The 17,910-nt window shown below is 46.8% G+C and overlaps 1 protein-coding gene across 1 annotated transcript in view; it reads right to left on the bottom strand.

The window, feature by feature from the left end:
• The window catches only part of LOC117500044 (cadherin-24-like), a 43,734-nt gene extending 38,452 nt beyond the window's left edge, over nt 1–5,282 (bottom strand). The window contains exons 1-3 of the mRNA XM_034152735.1: nt 5,063–5,282; nt 4,965–5,015; nt 4,833–4,927 (exon numbers count right to left, since the gene is read on the bottom strand). Coding sequence (XP_034008626.1) covers nt 4,833–4,927; nt 4,965–5,015; nt 5,063–5,282 — 366 coding nt within the window. The remainder of the gene's footprint in view (nt 1–4,832; nt 4,928–4,964; nt 5,016–5,062) is intronic.
• Between the last annotated feature and the right edge of the window lie 12,628 nt (nt 5,283–17,910).

Genomic DNA, 17,910 nt, shown 5'->3' with positions numbered 1-17,910 from the left:
ACATCAGCAGGAGAGGACTCTTTAAAGTAGAGACACTACATACTGATATACACCTGAACATCAGCAGGAGAGGACTCTTTAAAGTAGAGACACTACATACTGATATACACCTGAACATCAGCAGGAGAGGACTCTTTAAAGTAGAGACACTACATACTGATATACACCTGAACATCAGCAGGAGAGGACTCTTTAAAGTAGAGACACTACATACTGATATACACCTGAACATCAGCAGGAGAGGACTCTTTAAAGTAGAGACACTACATACTGATATACACCTGAACATCAGCAGGAGAGGACTCTTTAAAGTAGAGACACTACATACTGATATACACCTGAACATCAGCAGGAGAGGACTCTTTAAAGTAGAGACACTACATACTGATATACACCTGAACATCAGCAGGAGAGGACTCTTTAAAGTAGAGACACTACATACTGATATACACCTGAACATCAGCAGGAGAGGACTCTTTAAAGTAGAGACACTACATACTGATATACACCTGAACATCAGCAGGAGAGGACTCTTTAAAAGTAGAGACACTACATACTGATATACACCTGAACATCAGCAGGAGAGGACTCTTTAAAGTAGAGACACTACATACTGATATACACCTGAACATCAGCAGGAGAGGACTCTTTAAAGTAGAGACACTACATACTGATATACACCTGAACATCAGCAGGAGAGGACTCTTTAAAGTAGAGACTCTACATACTGATATACACCTGAACATCAGCAGGAGAGGACTCTTTAAAGTAGAGACTCTACATACTGATATACACCTGAACATCAGCAGGAGAGGACTCTTTAAAGTAGAGACACTACATACTGATATACACCTGAACATCAGCAGGAGAGGACTCTTTAAAGTAGAGACACTACATACTGATATACACCTGAACATCAGCAGGAGAGGACTCTTTAAAGTAGAGACACTACATACTGATATACACCTGAACATCAGCAGAGAGGACTCTTTAAAGTAGAGACACTACATACTGATATACACCTGAACATCACAGGAGAGGACTCTTTAAAGTAGAGACACTACATACTGATATCACCTGAACATCAGCAGGAGAGGACTCTTTAAAGTAAGACACTACATACTGATATACACCTGAACATCAGCAGGAGAGGACTCTTTAAAGTAGAGACACTACATACTGATATACACCTGAACATCAGCAGAAGAGGACTCTTTAAAGTAGAGACACTACATACTGATATACACCTGAACATCAGCAGAAGAGGACTCCATGTATCCTCCAATATACTCCATGTTGCAGGAGCCTCAGACGCCATCACTGTAGATAGTAGCGTTTTTAAAAAGGGCTAAATCATTTCAATTCTCTGTCTCCATGTTCCTGACCTTTGGAGACACTTTTAGAGTCTTCGTCTCGCTTTTTAATCGACGAACAGAGGAAGGGAGATGCTAAATGTGTTTAACTTGTTTTTAAATTGATGTGAAAAATGTGAGCGCTTCATGAGTCTGCTGAGAGGAGAGGAACTGGAGACAAATAACAAAGAGTTCAGAGGCAGACACACACACACACACACACACACACACACACACACACACACACACACACACACACACACACACACACACACACACACACACACACACACACACACAGTGGATTAACTGAGAGGTCAACGTCCTGAAAATAAAGCGAGGCTAAAATATGTATATATATATATAAGTGGGAAATAGTGTAATGGTTTGTCTCTGATTTCTTTGCAGTGTTAGTAACAGGCGGTTCTGAAGAGACTACACGTGTTCTGCTTAGACTCTTACACCGCGTTAATGATCCATTAAATATGATTTAACAGCCGACTGAAGGATGCTCAGCGATACGAAGCACATGACTAGTTCTCTAGGAAGGCGTTACTTAGATAAACCGAACACACATCGGCTCTCAAGGGTTCATTTCCTGCATGAAAACATAGTCAATCTTATGAAGAAGACATAAGAACAGCAGAAAATGTAACATGACCTTCAACAGTGTTTTATTCTCAGAGTTTATAGATTATTTATCTTCACGGTCTAATGTGTATTTCTGACTTTGTAATGCTGCTTCAATTCAAGTTTGAGATGTTTCAATGGTTATTTCTACTCTTTCATTTCTACATGTGCAATGCCTTGTTTTCTTTGGATGTTTTTGATGCTGCAACGCAAAACAGTCCCAATTTGGGATCAATAAAGTACCTCTTATAGGATAAGATAAGAAGTACTTTATTGATCCCAATGTTTGCGTTGCAGCATCATCAAAAGACAAGGCTTTGCACATTAGAGAAATTAAAAGACTAGAAATAAACAATCCAAAATGTAAACATCTCAAAAAGAAATAGAACAGCATTAAAAAAAAAGTAAAAAATATACATTATCTTATGACTGAGAACCGGTCTCCAAGGCTGCACTGTGGGGGAGTTGTTGTTCTGTGCAGGGTGAGTGCATCATGCAAACATAAGCCTTTCCAAACAGCCTCTGCCTCCACTCAGCGAGCAGGAGGAGAGCCTGAGAGCCAGGAAGCTGTCTCTGCATCCAGGTCAGGGGGGGGGGGGGGGGGGGGGGGGGGGGGGGGGGGGGGGGGGACAGAGTCAGAGACAGAGTGAAAGAGGTTATCATTGTGCACTTATTGTATCAGGGTCATGGTGCGGGGCGCATGAATACATGCATGCAGCGCTGAGACGCTCAGAATACATCTCTGCATCCTTAATGCTCTCTGAAACATGTCCTCTCTCTGAAACATGTCCTCTCTCTGAAACATGTCCTCTCTCTGAAACATGTCCTCTCTCTGAAACATGTCCTCTCTCTGAAACATGTCCTCTCTCTGAAACATGTCCTCTCTCTGAAACATGTCCTCTCTCTCAAACATGTCCTCTCTCTGAAACATGTCCTCTCTCTGAACCATGTCCTCTCTCTGAAACATGTCCTCTCTCTGAAACAAACATGTCCTCTCTCTGAAACATCTCTCTCTGAAACATGTCCTCTCTCTGAAACATGTCCTCCTCTCGTGAAACATGTCCTCTCTCTGAAACATGTCCTCTCTCTGAAACATGTCCTCTCTCTGAAACATGTCCTCTCTCTCAAACATGTCCTCTCTCTGAAACATCTCCTCTCTGAAACATGTCCTCTCTCTGAAACATGTCCTCTCTCTGAAACATTTCCTCCTCTCTGAAACATGTCCTCTCTCTGAAACTGTCCCTCTCATCTGAAACATCTCCTCTCTCTGAAACATGTCCTCTCTCTGAAACATGTCCTCTCTCTGAAACATGTCCTCTCTCTCAAACATGTCCTCTCTCTGAAACATCTCTCTCTGAAACATGTCCTCTCTCTGAACATGTCCTCTCTCTGAAAACATGTCCTCTCTCTGAACATGTCCTCTCTCTCAAACATGCCTCCTCTGAAACATCCTCCTCAATCTGAAACATGTACTCTCTCTGAAACATGTCCTCTCTCTGAAACATGTCCTCTCTCTGAAACATGTCCTCTCTCTGAAACATGTCCTCTCTCTGAAACATGTCCTCTCTCTCAAACATGTCCTCTCTCTGAAACATCTCCTCTCTGAAACATGTCCTCTCTCTGAAACATGTCCTCTCTCTGAAACATGTCCTCTCTCTGAAACATGTCCTCTCTCTGAAACATGTCCTCTCTCTGAAACATCTCCTCTCTCTGAAACATCTCCTCTCTCTGAAACATGTCCTCTCTCTCAAACATGTCCTCTCTCTGAAACATCTCCTCTCTGAAACATGTCCTCTCTCTGAAACATGTCCTCTCTCTGAAACATGTCCTCTCTCTGAAACATGTCCTCTCTCTGAAACATCTCCTCTCTGAAACATGTCCTCTCTCTCAAACATGTCCTCTCTCTGAAACATCTCCTCTCTCAAACATGTCCTCTCTCTGAAACATGTCCTCTCTCTGAAACATGTCCTCTCTCTGAAACATGTCCTCTCTCTCAAACATGTCCTCTCTCTGAAACATGTCCTCTCTCTGAAACATGTCCTCTCTCTGAAACATGTCCTCTCTCTCAAACATCTCCTCTCTCTGAAACATGTCCTCTCTCTGAAACATGTCCTCTCTCTCAAACATGTCCTCTCTCTCAAACATGTCCTCTCTCTGAAACATGTCCTCTCTCTGAAACATGTCCTCTCTCTGAAACATCTCCTCTCTCTGAAACATGTCCTCTCTCTGAAACATGTCCTCTCTCTGAAACATCTCCTCTCTCTGAAACATGTCCTCTCTGAAACATGTCCTCTCTCTGAAACATGTCCTCTCTGAAACATGTCCTCTCTCTGAAACATGTCCTCTCTCTGAAACATGTCCTCTCTCTGAAACATGTCCTCTCTCTGAAACATCTCCTCTCTCTGAAACATGTCCTCTCTGAAACATGTCCTCTCTGAAACATGTCCTCTCTCTGAAACATGTCCTCTCTCTGAAACATGTCCTCTCTGAAACATGTCCTCTCTGAAACATGTCCTCTCTCTGAAACATGTCCTCTCTCTGAAACATCTCCTCTCTCTGAAACATGTCCTCTCTCTGAAACATCTCCTCTCTCTCAAACATGTCCTCTCTCTGAAACATGTCCTCTCTCTGAAACATCTCCTCTCTGAAACATGTCCTCTCTCTGAAACATGTCCTCTCTCTGAAACATGTCCTCTCTCTGAAACATCTCCTCTCTCTGAAACATGTCCTCTCTCTGAAACATGTCCTCTCTCTGAAACATCTCCTCTCTCTGAAACATGTCCTCTCTCTGAAACATGTCCTCTCTCTGAAACATGTCATCTCTCTGAAACATGTCCTCTCTCAGCTCACCCGTCCGATGAGCACCGGTTCGGGCCCCTGGTACTCCTCGATCACGAAGAACTGGTTCCAGAGCCAGCTCCGGCGGCGGCGAGGTTTCAGGACGCCTCCGGATCCTGGTGCATCCACGAGGATCTGGAGAACTCGGTCCTGGTCCTCCTCGCCTCCAGAGGATCCATGCAGCTTCACTGTTTGCTGCTCAGACTCATCAGGGTTCATGTGGGTCAGGGTCAGATCCAGACTCCTCACATCCTCTCCCCTCTGCAGCTCTGTGAAGCTCTCAGAGGAAGCACTGGGTCTCTGGGTGGATGTTACCCTCTGGGTGGATGTTACCCTCTGGGTGGATGTTACCCTCTGGGTGGATGTTACCTGCAGACCCTCCTCTTCCTCCAGGTGAGCAGAAACACCGTTAACCTCCAGGTGAGAGAGGAGGAGGAACAGAAGAAGAACCACAGGAGCCATCGCTCAGTTCACTGGCTGCTTTCAGAGGAGAAGAGACGGATCAGAGCCTCATCCATCACAGAGCCAGCTTCCTCTCCTCAGGGCCACTCTTCATCACTCTTCTTCATCACACTTCTTCCTCACAAGCTGCAGCTTCACCTGAGAGGAGACACACAGGTGAACATTACCATCATGTACACAGCAGCTGCAGTGCAGTTATACAATGAAGATCTCCAACGATGCAACATAACATAAAAAGACATAAAAAGACATAAAAAGACTTGGTTGTTGTCAGAAGAGAGGAACAAGAGAGGCTCCGTGTATTTTATTATTATATATCATTATATAGAGTCGTTATTCATTTGTTTTCAAGCTCAATAAATAACAATGAAGACCTTTGACCGGCACTTTTATCATTTTGTCCGCAAGATTTAAACTTTAACACACGCTGACCGGCGAAAAACTCTGCCGGTTCCCTCGGCCCCCACTGCGGAGAATAAACAGAAGTGCAGCCATGACAACCATTCTTCTTCGCTGCTTTTGTGGAGGAAGTTACAGCGCCACGTACAGGCTCGGCATATGTACTGCAGCTTTTCCAGCGGTTGGAGCTAAACGGAGCTCTCTCCTGAAAGACTGAGAGGCTCTGATAACCTCAGCTCAGTGAGGCAAAGGCACATCTTTATATGATCATTATAGTTATAACACAATAAGAGAATAAAGTAAACAGGTATAAAATACTATATGACAGTAAAAAAAAGTTGTTATTAATAAACAAGAATAGAATTTGAAAGGTGAGTGATTTGTAAAATATCCATAAAGAAAAAGAAAATCTGTTTCATATGGTGTTGAGAGGTGTTTCCATAGATCTCTTAATGTTGCTCTCAAAGTGCACCAGATTGATGCTTTCAACTTCAATATTAAGAAGAAAAAAAATTATCTTCCCGGGGGAGCATGCCCCCCGGAGGTTAGGTCCCCCCCCCACTTAAATCATGTTCACATGGATAGGAAACTAAATACATTTGCACACATCTTGTGTCCGTATATTTCTGTTTTGGTGGTCATGCCACACCGTGCACGTGCATGCATGCGCCAGCTAAAATCTTGCCTAGGGCAGCAAATTGGTCAGGGCCCTGTTTCACAAGTAGAATCAGAATCAGTTTTAATTTTAACCCAAAGGTTCACACGAGGAATATGCTTTAGTGCAAACGATGCGAACAGAGACATATAGAAGAATAAAATAACACAAATAGTACTTTTATAAAAGCTATTCAAAAAATATGGGAGACCAGGGGACACTAAAGAGTGACGCACACAGCTGGAGACCAGGGGACACTAAAGAGTGACGCACACAGCTGGAGACCAGGGGACACTAAAGAGTGACGCACACAGCTGGGAGACCAGGGGACACTAAAGAGTGACGCACACAGCTGGGAGACCAGGGGACACTAAAGAGTGACGCACACAGCTGGGAGACCAGGGGACACTAAAGAGTGTCGCACACAGCTGGGAGACCAGGGGACACTAAAGAGTGACGCACACAGCTGGGAGACCAGGGGACACTAAAGAGTGACGCACACAGCTGGGAGACTAGGGGACACTAAAGAGTGACGCACACATGGGAGACCAGGGGACACTAAAGAGTGACACACACAGCTGGGAGACCAGGGGACACTAAAGAGTGACACACACAGCTGGAGACCAGGGGACACTAAAGAGTGACACACACAGCTGGGAGACCAGGGGACACTAAAGAGTGACGCACACAGCTGGGAGACCAGGGGACACTAAAGAGTGACGCACACAGCTGGGAGACCAGGGGACACTAAAGAGTGACGCACACAGCTGGGAGACCAGGGGACACTAAAGAGTGACGCACACAGCTGGGAGACCAGGGGACACTAAAGAGTGACGCACACAGCTGGGAGACCAGGGGACACTAAAGAGTGACGCACACAGCTGGGAGACCAGGGGACACTAAAGAGTGACGCACACAGCTGGGAGACCAGGGGACACTAAAGAGTGACGCACACAGCTGGGAGACCAGGGGACACTAAAGAGTGACGCACACAGCTGGGAGACCAGGGGACACTAAAGAGTGACGCACACAGCTGGAGACCAGGGGACACTAAAGAGTGACGCAGAGAGATATTCACAGATGTTAACTCCCTCAGAGGAATCCAGAACAGATTGACGTCTAAGAAGCTGGAGTCAGATAATATGACTGGTTCCATCAATGGTTGATTATTAAAGTAAAACCACTCATCGATCAGCCTTTGATCTCGACTTTCATTTCAATGAAGTTTCCAGGAATGCTTTTATCATTTGAAAGCACAGATTAGATCTACAGACTAAAGCCTTAAAGAGCCGACAGCCCTTCAGAGAGGACATTATAAGACGTAACACGCTGAGTGATGGATCATCAGATTACATACTAACATGTGTTCATTTACATGTAAATCAGAGTGCCCCCCGGTGAAGGCTTTGATACAAAGTGAAGCAGAACTGATGGATCTGAGCGACGAATACCTGACGCTAGACATGGCCTTACGTTTCGGAGGTTCAGGGTTCTACACCTACCACGTTCACTTTGCTCGTCAAGCCGCCGGCCGCATTAAACAATTCAATCAGGGAACATACTGGGGCGCTCTGGACTCCGAGTTTTACTACCGCATCTTCGCATCACGCGCATCCCTCTCTTGCCAGTTATGCGGAGCCCCCTCCCACCCGGCCTCAGCATGCTCAGTCAGCGCTCCACCACCTCAAACACCTCACTCACTTCCCTCTTCATCACGCCTCAGACATCAACCGTCTATCACCTGCCGCACCCCCACCTCCCATCTTCCCTAGTCACGTCTGCTCTTTCTGCGGCAGCGCTCATGCCAGGAGCACCTGCCCCCACAACCCAACCTAACATTCATGGCAATAAACGTATTTTTCATATAGAGTGTAACGGATCTTCCGGTTTTGGGCAAGCTGTGTGCGCATCATTCTAATTCCTTAATGGTAATGTTTAGTTGGATTTAGGAATGTCCCCCCGAGAAAAGATGATTATTTACCCCTTTTAGAAGTGAAGATATAGTCATTTGTTCTGGGCATGTCATTTTCGAGCCGAGACCCGAAAAACAGTCTTGGGGCTTAACAGGTTAAGACAACCGTAACTGCTCTCTCACGCTGCATGAGACGGTCGACCTTGTTTCTGCTAGCCTTCTCTGGCTTCTGGTTCCAGAAACATTTTCAGAACATCCCGAGTATTTGGGGTACATTCTCAGAACATTATTCGAGCCATTTCTTCCGCATCGGCGCAGCGTCCACAGCAGCTAGACCAGGCATCTCTGATCCAAACCATCCAGCCCCTCGGCCGCTGGTCATCCCAAGCTTACCACGCTTACATCCGCAATGATCTAAACGATGTCAGACATGACATAAACCCTAACCCTAACAAACAAATGTTTCGTATTGGCTCTCCATTTGATGTTTATTAGTAATAGTCATGTGTGATTCCATAACAGTTAGGGGCCGGAGTGTAGGAGCCAAAACGTTGATTTATTATTTGGATTATTTCATCATTTCATGTAATGGAGTATAATTGATTGATGTCATTTGATCGTGATCTGCAGCCACGGTTGGGCGGAGCGGCTGATTGGTGCTGCGATGGCCTCAGCTGGTTAAAAGAGTCCTGCTGATTATACTCTGGGTTCTGTTTTGGATGTGAAGCCACACGGTGAGCGCTGCGCTGCAGAGAAGTTACGATCTGTTTGTTTAAGGGACGAAACTGTTTCAACATCGTCTGGTAAGATACCTTCATTTTTGAGAAGAGAACGAACAGTGAAGAAATGGAAACGATAACATGGAAATAAATGTACCAAAAACAAACAATATATCTCTGAGTGACGTGTGAGCGCGTCGGCCAGGCGCTAAAACCAAAGAACAGAAAAGAGCTGAAGGAAGTGGGAAAAGATTGCTCTTTTACACACACTCAAGTCAGCTGCATTTAATCCGACTCTTTTAGGGGCCGTAATCAGCCCGAGCAGATCATGCCGGAGACGCTTCCCCCACTCTGAGTCTCCCTCTGCACGGACCACAGCACGTCCCGCCAGACCAGAACATCACATTACATGTCACATGTTAGACGCTTTTATCCAAAGCGACTTACAGACTCAACACTGAGGACAATCCCCACAGGAGCACTTTGTGGTAAAGTGTCTCAGGGACACAACGACATGCTGACTGCAGTGGGGTTTGAACCTGTGACCCCCTGATCAGAACACCTACGGACAACCCACTGCGCCACACGCCTCCAGAACATCTCATCGACCCCTCCATATCAATTAATTGTTAATTATTGCAATAAACCTCCAAACATCACTCTGTTGTGGCGTGGTCCCTGCTCCTGGAACACCAGATGATTCATGAGCATACGCTCAGCGCCGGCTTACTCTGCTGCAGAACACGTGTGTGAGGTGTGTGTGTGCAGTACGAGTGTGTGTGTACTGTATGAGTGTGTGTGTGATGTGTGTGTGCTGTATGAGTGTGTGTGTGTGATGTGTGTGTGCTGTATGAGTGTGTGTGTGATGTGTGTGTGCTGTATGAGTGTGTGTGCTGTATGAGTGTGTGTGAGGTGTGTGTGTGTGTGTGTGTGTGTGTGTGTGTGTGTGTGTGTGTGTGTGTGTGTGTGTGTGTGTGTGTGTGTGTGTGTGTGTGTGTGTGTGGAGGTCCCCTCTCAGAGTGATGCGTGATGACAGATCTCTAAATTGCAAATCGCTGTTTCAGTCTGACTTCACTCTGCAGCCGCTATTCTTCCTTATTAAAAATAGCCTGTGCATGTCAGGCCTTTAACATGGGGGAGTGTGTGTGTGTGTGTGTGTGTGTGTGTGTGTGTGTGTGTGTGTGTGTGTGTGTGTGTGTGTGTGTGTGTGTGTGTGTGTGTGTGTGTGTGTGTGTGTGTGTGTGTGTGTGTGTGTGTGTGTGTGTGTGTGTGTGTGTGGGGGGGGGAAGCTTGAGAGACCCTCTCTCTCTCTCAGGAAACATGAACCTCAGATGAGAGACGCTGCTCTTCAGTTACTATATTTATTATATTATAGTTATTATATTTATTGTGGTTATTTTACTCTTCAAGTATTTTGCACATTTTTACACATTTCTGTAATATCTGCAGTTTTCTACGTGTTGTAAAGCACTGAACATATTGTATTCCTATTAAATGTAAAGCTGTTCTTCATGTGTGTGAACCTACTCGGCTATAAACCAGAATGTTGGGATTTTCCAATTTCTAAGATTTGTTTTATTTCTCAGATTTCTGAAGTTTTTCAAATGTTCCACTTTTTCTGATTTTCCAATTTTTTTTCAATTTCTCTCAGATTTGTCCTTTTATTATTATTATTACCGCTTTGTTGGATTCCTCAGATTCCTCAGATCTCAGTGGAGCTGCAGCAGAGAGCCTGATGTTCTTATTATCTCTCATTATGAATCTCCTTTACTCCCCTTTAACCTTATTAGCAATAACATGAAATATGACATTTATAGATCAGTTTATGAACTGATTCTGTCTTAAACTAACATGACATGTATTCTTAATGACATCATTACAGCAGCTCTCTACACATCATTTTATATTTATTGATAACACTCTCTCTCTCTTCACCTCACTCTCTCTCTCTGCACCAGATGTGTGCAAATCCTTTAAAAGGGTTAACCCACACAAGGCTCCTGGACCTGATGGCATCCTGGTCGTGTTCTCAGGGTGTGTGCAGTTCAGCTGGCAGAGGTGTTCACAGACATCTTCAACAGGTCCCTGCTGCAGTCTGTAGTCCCTACATGCTTCAAACATTCCACTATTGTTCCTGTCCCCAAAAAGACAATCATCACCTGCCCCAACGACTACCGCCCAGTAGCACTCACCTCCATCATCATGAAGTGCTTTGAGCGGTTAGTCAAATTATTCATCACCTCCTCCCTCCCTGAATCTCTGGACCCCCTGCAGTTTGCCTACAGAGCAAACAGGTCCACAGACGACGCCATAGCCCTCACCCTCCACACTGCCCTCTCACACCTGGACCCGAAGAACAGGAACACATATGTGAGAATGCTGTTCATTGACTACAGTTCAGCATTCAATACCATTGTGCCCTTCAAGCTGGCCATCAAGCTCAGAGACCTCGGGCTCAACAGCGCCCTCTGTGACTGGATCCTGAACTTCCTGACGGGCAGACCCCAGGCAGTGAGGGTGGGAAACATCACATCCTCCACCCTGATTCTCAACACCGGTGCCCCTCAAGGCTGCGTGCTCAGCCCTCTCCTCTACTCCCTGTTCACCCACGACTGCGTGGCCACACACAGCTCCAACACCATCGTGAAGTTTGCTGACGACACGACCGTCATCGGCCAGATCACAGACGATGACGAGACGGCGTACAGAGAGGAGGTCGAAAACCTGACATCTTGGTGCCAGGAGAACAACCTCCATCTCAACATCAGCAAAACAAAGGAGCTGATTGTGGATTACAGGAAGCAGCAGGGAGAGGGACACGCCCCCATCGCCATCAATGGGACTACGGTGGAGAGAGTCAAAAGCTTCAGGTTCCTTGGGGTCCACATCACTGAGGACCTGACATGGACTCTTCACTGAGGACCTGACATGGACTCTTCACTGAGGACCTGACATGGACTCTTCACTGAGGACCTGACATGGACTCTTCACTGAGGACCTGACATGACTCTCCACTGAGGGACCTGACATGGACTCATCACTGAGGACCTGACATGGACTCTCCACTGAGGACCTGACATGGACTCTCCACTGAGGACCTGACATGGACTCATCACTGAGGACCTGACATGGACTCTCCACTGAGGACCTGACATGGACTCATCACTGAGGACCTGACATGGACTCTTCACTGAGGACCTGACATGGACTCATCACTGAGGACCTGACATGGACTCATCCACTGAGGACCTGACATGGACTCATCACTGAGGACCTGACATGGACTCTCACTGAGGACCTGACATGGACTCATCCACTGAGGACCTGACATGGACTCATCACTGAGGACCTGACATGGACTCATCACTGAGGACCTGACATGGACTCATCACTGAGGACCTGACATGGACTCTCCACTGAGGACCTGACATGGACTCATCACTGAGGACCTGACATGGACTCATCACTGAGGACCTGACATGGACTCATCACTGAGGACCTGACATGGACTCATCACTGAGGACCTGACATGGACTCATCACTGAGGACCTGACATGGACTCATCACTGAGGACCTGACATGGACTCATCACTGAGGACCTGACATGGACTCATCACTGAGGACCTGACATGGACTCATCAGTCATCACTGAGGACACAAACCTCACACACTCTCTCTGCACCTCACACACTTCACTTCCTGTACGGAGGCTCAGTCATTGGTACATATTCATCTATAAAGCCATGTTGGGTAAACTCCCAACTTACATCTGCTCTTTGATCTCACAGAGAGTGGCAAGTAGCTATTGCCTGAGATCCCAGGATGAGTTCTTATTACATGTGCCAAGTGCTAGGACTGTTTTAGGTACTAAAGCTTTTATGTGCGCTGCTCCTCTAGCTTGGAACACTATGCAAAACAAACTGAGCATTTTGGTTCCCTTGCATCGTTTTAAAGCACGGCTGGATGAAATGTTATTGGATACCTGTCACTGTGAATAGGTGCTAATGTATACCCCTGTAATTATGTTGTGATGTCCTTTTGTTTTCTGTTGTTTTTATGTGTAACTAATGTACCGCAGGTCTCCCTTGAAAAAGAGATCGTTGATCTCAATGGGATTCACCTGGTTAAATAAAGGCTACAAACAAACACTCTCTCTCTGCACCTCACACACACTCTGTGCACCTCACACACACTCTCTGCACCTCACACACACTCTCTGCACCTCACACACACTCTCTGCACCTCACACACACTCTGTGCACCTCACACACACTCTCTGCACCTCACACTCTCTCTCTGCACCCCACACACACTCTCTGCACCTCACACACACTCTCTGCACCTCACACACTCTCTCTGCACTTCACACACACTCTCTGCACCTCACACACACACTCTCTGCACCTCACACACTCTCTCTGCACTTCACACACTCTCTCTGCACTTCACACACACTCTCTGCACCTCACACACACTCTCTGCACCTCACACACACTCTCTGCACCTCACACACACTCTCTGCACCTCACACACTCTCTCTGCACCTCACACACACTCTCTGCACCTCACACACACTCTCTGCACCTCACACACACTCTGTGCACCTCACACACACTCTCTGCACCTCACACACTCTCTCTGCACCTCACACACACTCTCTGCACCTCACACACTCTCTCTCTGCACCTCACACACTCTCTCTCTGCACCTCACACACTCTCTCTGCACCTCACACACTCTCTCTCTGCACCTCACACACACTCTCTGCACCTCACACACACTCTCTGCACCTCACACACTCTCTCTGCACCTCACACACACTCTCTGCACCTCACACACTCTCTGCACCTCACACACACTCTCTGCACTTCACACACACTCTCTGCACCTCACACACACTCTCTGCACCTCACACACACTCTGTCTCTCTGTGAGTCAACTGCATCATTAATATTGGAGTAAATACCAGATATACTACACCACTCAGAGCACGTGATGATTACAGACCTCCCCCGTGGTCTCTCTCTCACACACACACACACACACACACACACACACACACACACACACACACACACACACACACACACACACACACACACACACACACACACACACACACATTTCCCACCATCTGTCAGTGAGTTTGTGTTCCTCTCTGATGTCACCTGAGCAGCATGTTTGTGTGTGCGTGTGTGTGTGTGTGTGTGTGTGTGTGTGTGTGTGTGTGTGTGCGTGCAGTGTGTGTGTGCAGTGTGTGTGTGTGTGTGTGCGTGCAGTGTGTGTGTGCAGTGTGTGTGTGTGTGTGGAGGAGATATTAAAGAGTTTTATCTTACCGTGTGTCTCTTCCTCTCCGGTGTATCGGAGCTCCGGTGATGATGCAGCGTGGAAGAGAAGCGGAATTCATCTGAGCCAGAGAGAGAGAGAGAGAGAGAGAGAGAGAGAGAGAGAGAGAGAGAGAGAGAGAGAGAGAGAGAGAGAGAGAGAGAGAGAGATACGAGAGAGAGAGAAGAGAGAAGTCATCATAATCTCTCTCTCTCTCTCCCTCCTCTCTCCCTCTCTCTCTCTCTCCTCTCTCTCTCTCTCTCCCCCCCCTCTCCCTCTCTCTCTCTCCCTTTATAAAAGAAGTTATTTCTGCAGAAAGCTTTTATTTATTCCCTGGTCCTCAGTGACAGAGAAGAAAGATGTGTTTCTACTGAATTATTCATAATAATAAAGCCAGCAGCAGATAAAACGTTAGGATTCTCTTTACACTTCACTGAGTGTCCATTTTAGATCCATTAACAGGATAGTTCTGACGTCCAAATGTATGATAATAATACACACATTCCCCCTTCCCCTGTAGTCAGAAATCAGAGGCGTTTTCTGGAGAAAAAACTAAATCTGATTTTGAGAAAAAAGTCTGAATTTTGAGATTTTGGTGGTTGGATAAGGTCACTGAGGTAGAGGTGTGTGGTTGGATGAGGTCACTGAGGTAGAGGTGTGTGGTTGGATGAGGTCACTGAGGTAGAGGTGTGTGGTTGGATGAGGTCACTGAGGTAGAGGTGTGTGGTTGGATGAGGTCACTGAGGTAGAGGTGTTGGTTGGATGAGGTCACTGAGGTAGAGGTGTGTGGTTGGATGAGGTCTCTGAGGTAGGGGTGTGTGGTTGGATGAGGTCACTGAGGTAGGGGTGTGTGGTTGGATGAGGTCTCTGAGGTAGGGGTGTGTGGTTGGATGAGGTATCTGAGGTAGAGGTGTGTGGTTGGATGAGGTCTCTGAGGTAGGGGTGTGTGGTTGGATGAGGTCACTGAGGTAGGGGTGTGTGGTTGGATGAGGTCTCTGAGGTAGAGGTGTGTGGTTGGATGAGGTCACTGAGGTAGGTGTGTGTGGTTGGATGAGGTATCTGAGGTAGAGGTTGTGTGGTTGGATGAGTCAGGTAGAGGTGGTGGTTTGGATGAGGTCTCTGAGTAGAGGTGTGTGGTGGATGATGGTCACTGAGGTAGGGGTGTGTGGTTGGATGCTGTCCCTGAGTGGTAGAGGTGTGTGGTTGGATGAGGGTCACTGAGGTAGGGTGTGTGGTTGGGATGAGGTCTCTGAGGTAGGGGTGTGGTGGTGTGGATGAGGTATCTGAGGGTAGGAGGTGTGTGGTTGGATGAGGTCTCGGAGGTAAGTGGGTGGGTGTGGTATATGGACTGAGGTCACTGAGGTAGGGGTGGTGTGGTTTGGATGAGGTCTCTGAGGTAGAGGTGTGTGGTTGGATGAGGTCACTGAGGGTAGGGGTGTGTGGGTTGGATGAGGTATCTGAGGTAGAGGGTGTGTGGTTGGATGAGGTCACTGAGTAAGGTGTGTGGTTGGATGAGGTCTCTGAGGTAGAGGTGTGTGGTTTGGATGAGGTCACTGAGGTAGAGGTGTGTGGTTGGATGAGGTCTCTGAGGTAGGGGTGTGTGGTTGGATGAGGTCACTGAGGTAGGGGTGTGTGGTTGGATGAGGTCTCTGAGGTAGAGGTGTGTGGTTGGATGAGGTCACTGAGGTAGAGGTGTGTGGTTGTATGAGGTCACTGAGGTAGGGGTGTGTGGTTGGATGAGGTCACTGAGGTAGAGGTGTGTGGTTGGATGAGGTCACTGAGGTAGAGGTGTGTGGTTGGATGAGGTCTCTGAGGTAGAGGTGTGTGGTTGGATGAGGTCACTGAGGTAGAGGTGTGTGGTTGGATGAGGTCTCTGAGGTAGAGGTGTGTGGTTGGATGAGGTCACTGAGGTAGGGGTGTGTGGTTGGATGAGGTCACTGAGGTAGAGGTGTGTGGTTGGATGAGGTCACTGAGGTAGAGGTGTGTGGTTGGATGAGGTCTCTGAGGTAGAGGTGTGTGGTTGGATGAGGTCACTGAGGTAGAGGTGTGTGGTTGGATGAGGTCACTGAGGTAGAGGTGTGTGGTTGGATGAGGTCTCTGAGGTAGAGGTGTGTGGTTGGATGAGGTCACTGAGGTAGAGGTGTGTGGTTGGATGAGGTCACTGAGGTAGGGGTGTGTGGTTGGATGAGGTCTCTGAGGTAGAGGTGTGTGGTTGGATGAGGTCTCTGAGGTAGAGGTGTGTGGTTGGATGAGGATCTCTGAGGTCAGGTGTTGACTGAGGTCACTGAGGTAGGGGGTGTGTGGTTGGATGAGGTCACTGAGGTAGAGGTGTGTGGTTGGATGAGGTCACTGAGGTAGAGGTGTGTGGTTGGATGAGGTCACTGAGGTAGAGGTGTGTGGGTTGGATGAGGTCACTGAGGTAGGGGTGTGTGGTTGGATGAGGTCACTGAGGTAGAGGTGTGTGGTTGGATGAGGTCACTGAGGTAGAGGTGTGTGGTTGGATGAGGTCACTGAGGTAGAGGTGTGTGGTTGGATGAGGTCACTGAGGTAGGGGTGTGTGGTTGGATGAGGTCACTGAGGTAGAGGTGTGTGGTTGGATGAGGTCACTGAGGTAGAGGTGTGTGGTTGGATGAGGTCACTGCCTCTTTGGTCATTGGCAGGACAGTTTTCCTCGATGATTAACAGTTGCATCAGACCTGTAGTTTGTTATTTATCTTCGATGTGTCTCCCACTCGTGGTTCTCTAAAGAGCAGGAACAGTGTTGGTGTCCCGGCGCTGAATAATTACCATTTTATTTTGGTTCAGTTTGTTCCTCTTTAATCACAGATATTAAAACCATCAGCTTTTGTTTCCAGTAATCACATTTAATATCATATTTTCTGGACAGAATGTAAACCCTTCAACATCTCCTGCTCACACACACACACACACACACACACACACACACACACACACACACACACACACACACACACACACACACACACACACACACACACACACACACACACACACACACACACATGAATGAATGATCACTTTAATATACAGAACATGTTGAGTCCTAGCTTTATGAGTCTCAAAGCAAAACAAAGCGATCTAAATTTAAACTTCCTAATCCAAATCCCGAGGCTGAGTGTTCAGAACAGCGTCCTCTCACACGTCTCTATATCCACCCCTTCATGTGCAGGATCTGAAAATCATCTGAAATAAAGATGTTAAGGTAATATCATATAATTTAGACACGTCTGTTTGTTTCTGGATATGAGAAGCTTCTGCAAAGTGATTCTGAGCTTAGTTCTGTCTGAGGAGCCAACCCAGTCTCACGGCATGTCGTGTTATAGTCACCAATCAATGTAATCCATTGATTCGTGTTCACCAACACGATTTGTTTGGTGTCACACGATTTTAAAAGCAATGTATTTCTATTGGTAGTATGTTTCGTGCCTGCAACACGTCTTTTTGTCCGGTCGGGTTTTGGAAGACCAGAAGCTGTGTGGTTCATAGAAACATGTTCTTACTCAATATCTTACCCTAAGCCTAAACCATCCCTTTTATTTTAAACGTATAATATCTGAGTTTTTTTGCCGTCCGTGAGGAAAAGAAATGTCTCAGAGC

This window comes from Trematomus bernacchii, unplaced genomic scaffold (assembly GCF_902827165.1).
Source record: "Trematomus bernacchii unplaced genomic scaffold, fTreBer1.1, whole genome shotgun sequence".
In the NCBI taxonomy this organism is placed as follows: domain Eukaryota; kingdom Metazoa; phylum Chordata; class Actinopteri; order Perciformes; family Nototheniidae; genus Trematomus; species Trematomus bernacchii.
This window is presented reverse-complemented; position numbering and strand designations above follow the sequence as displayed.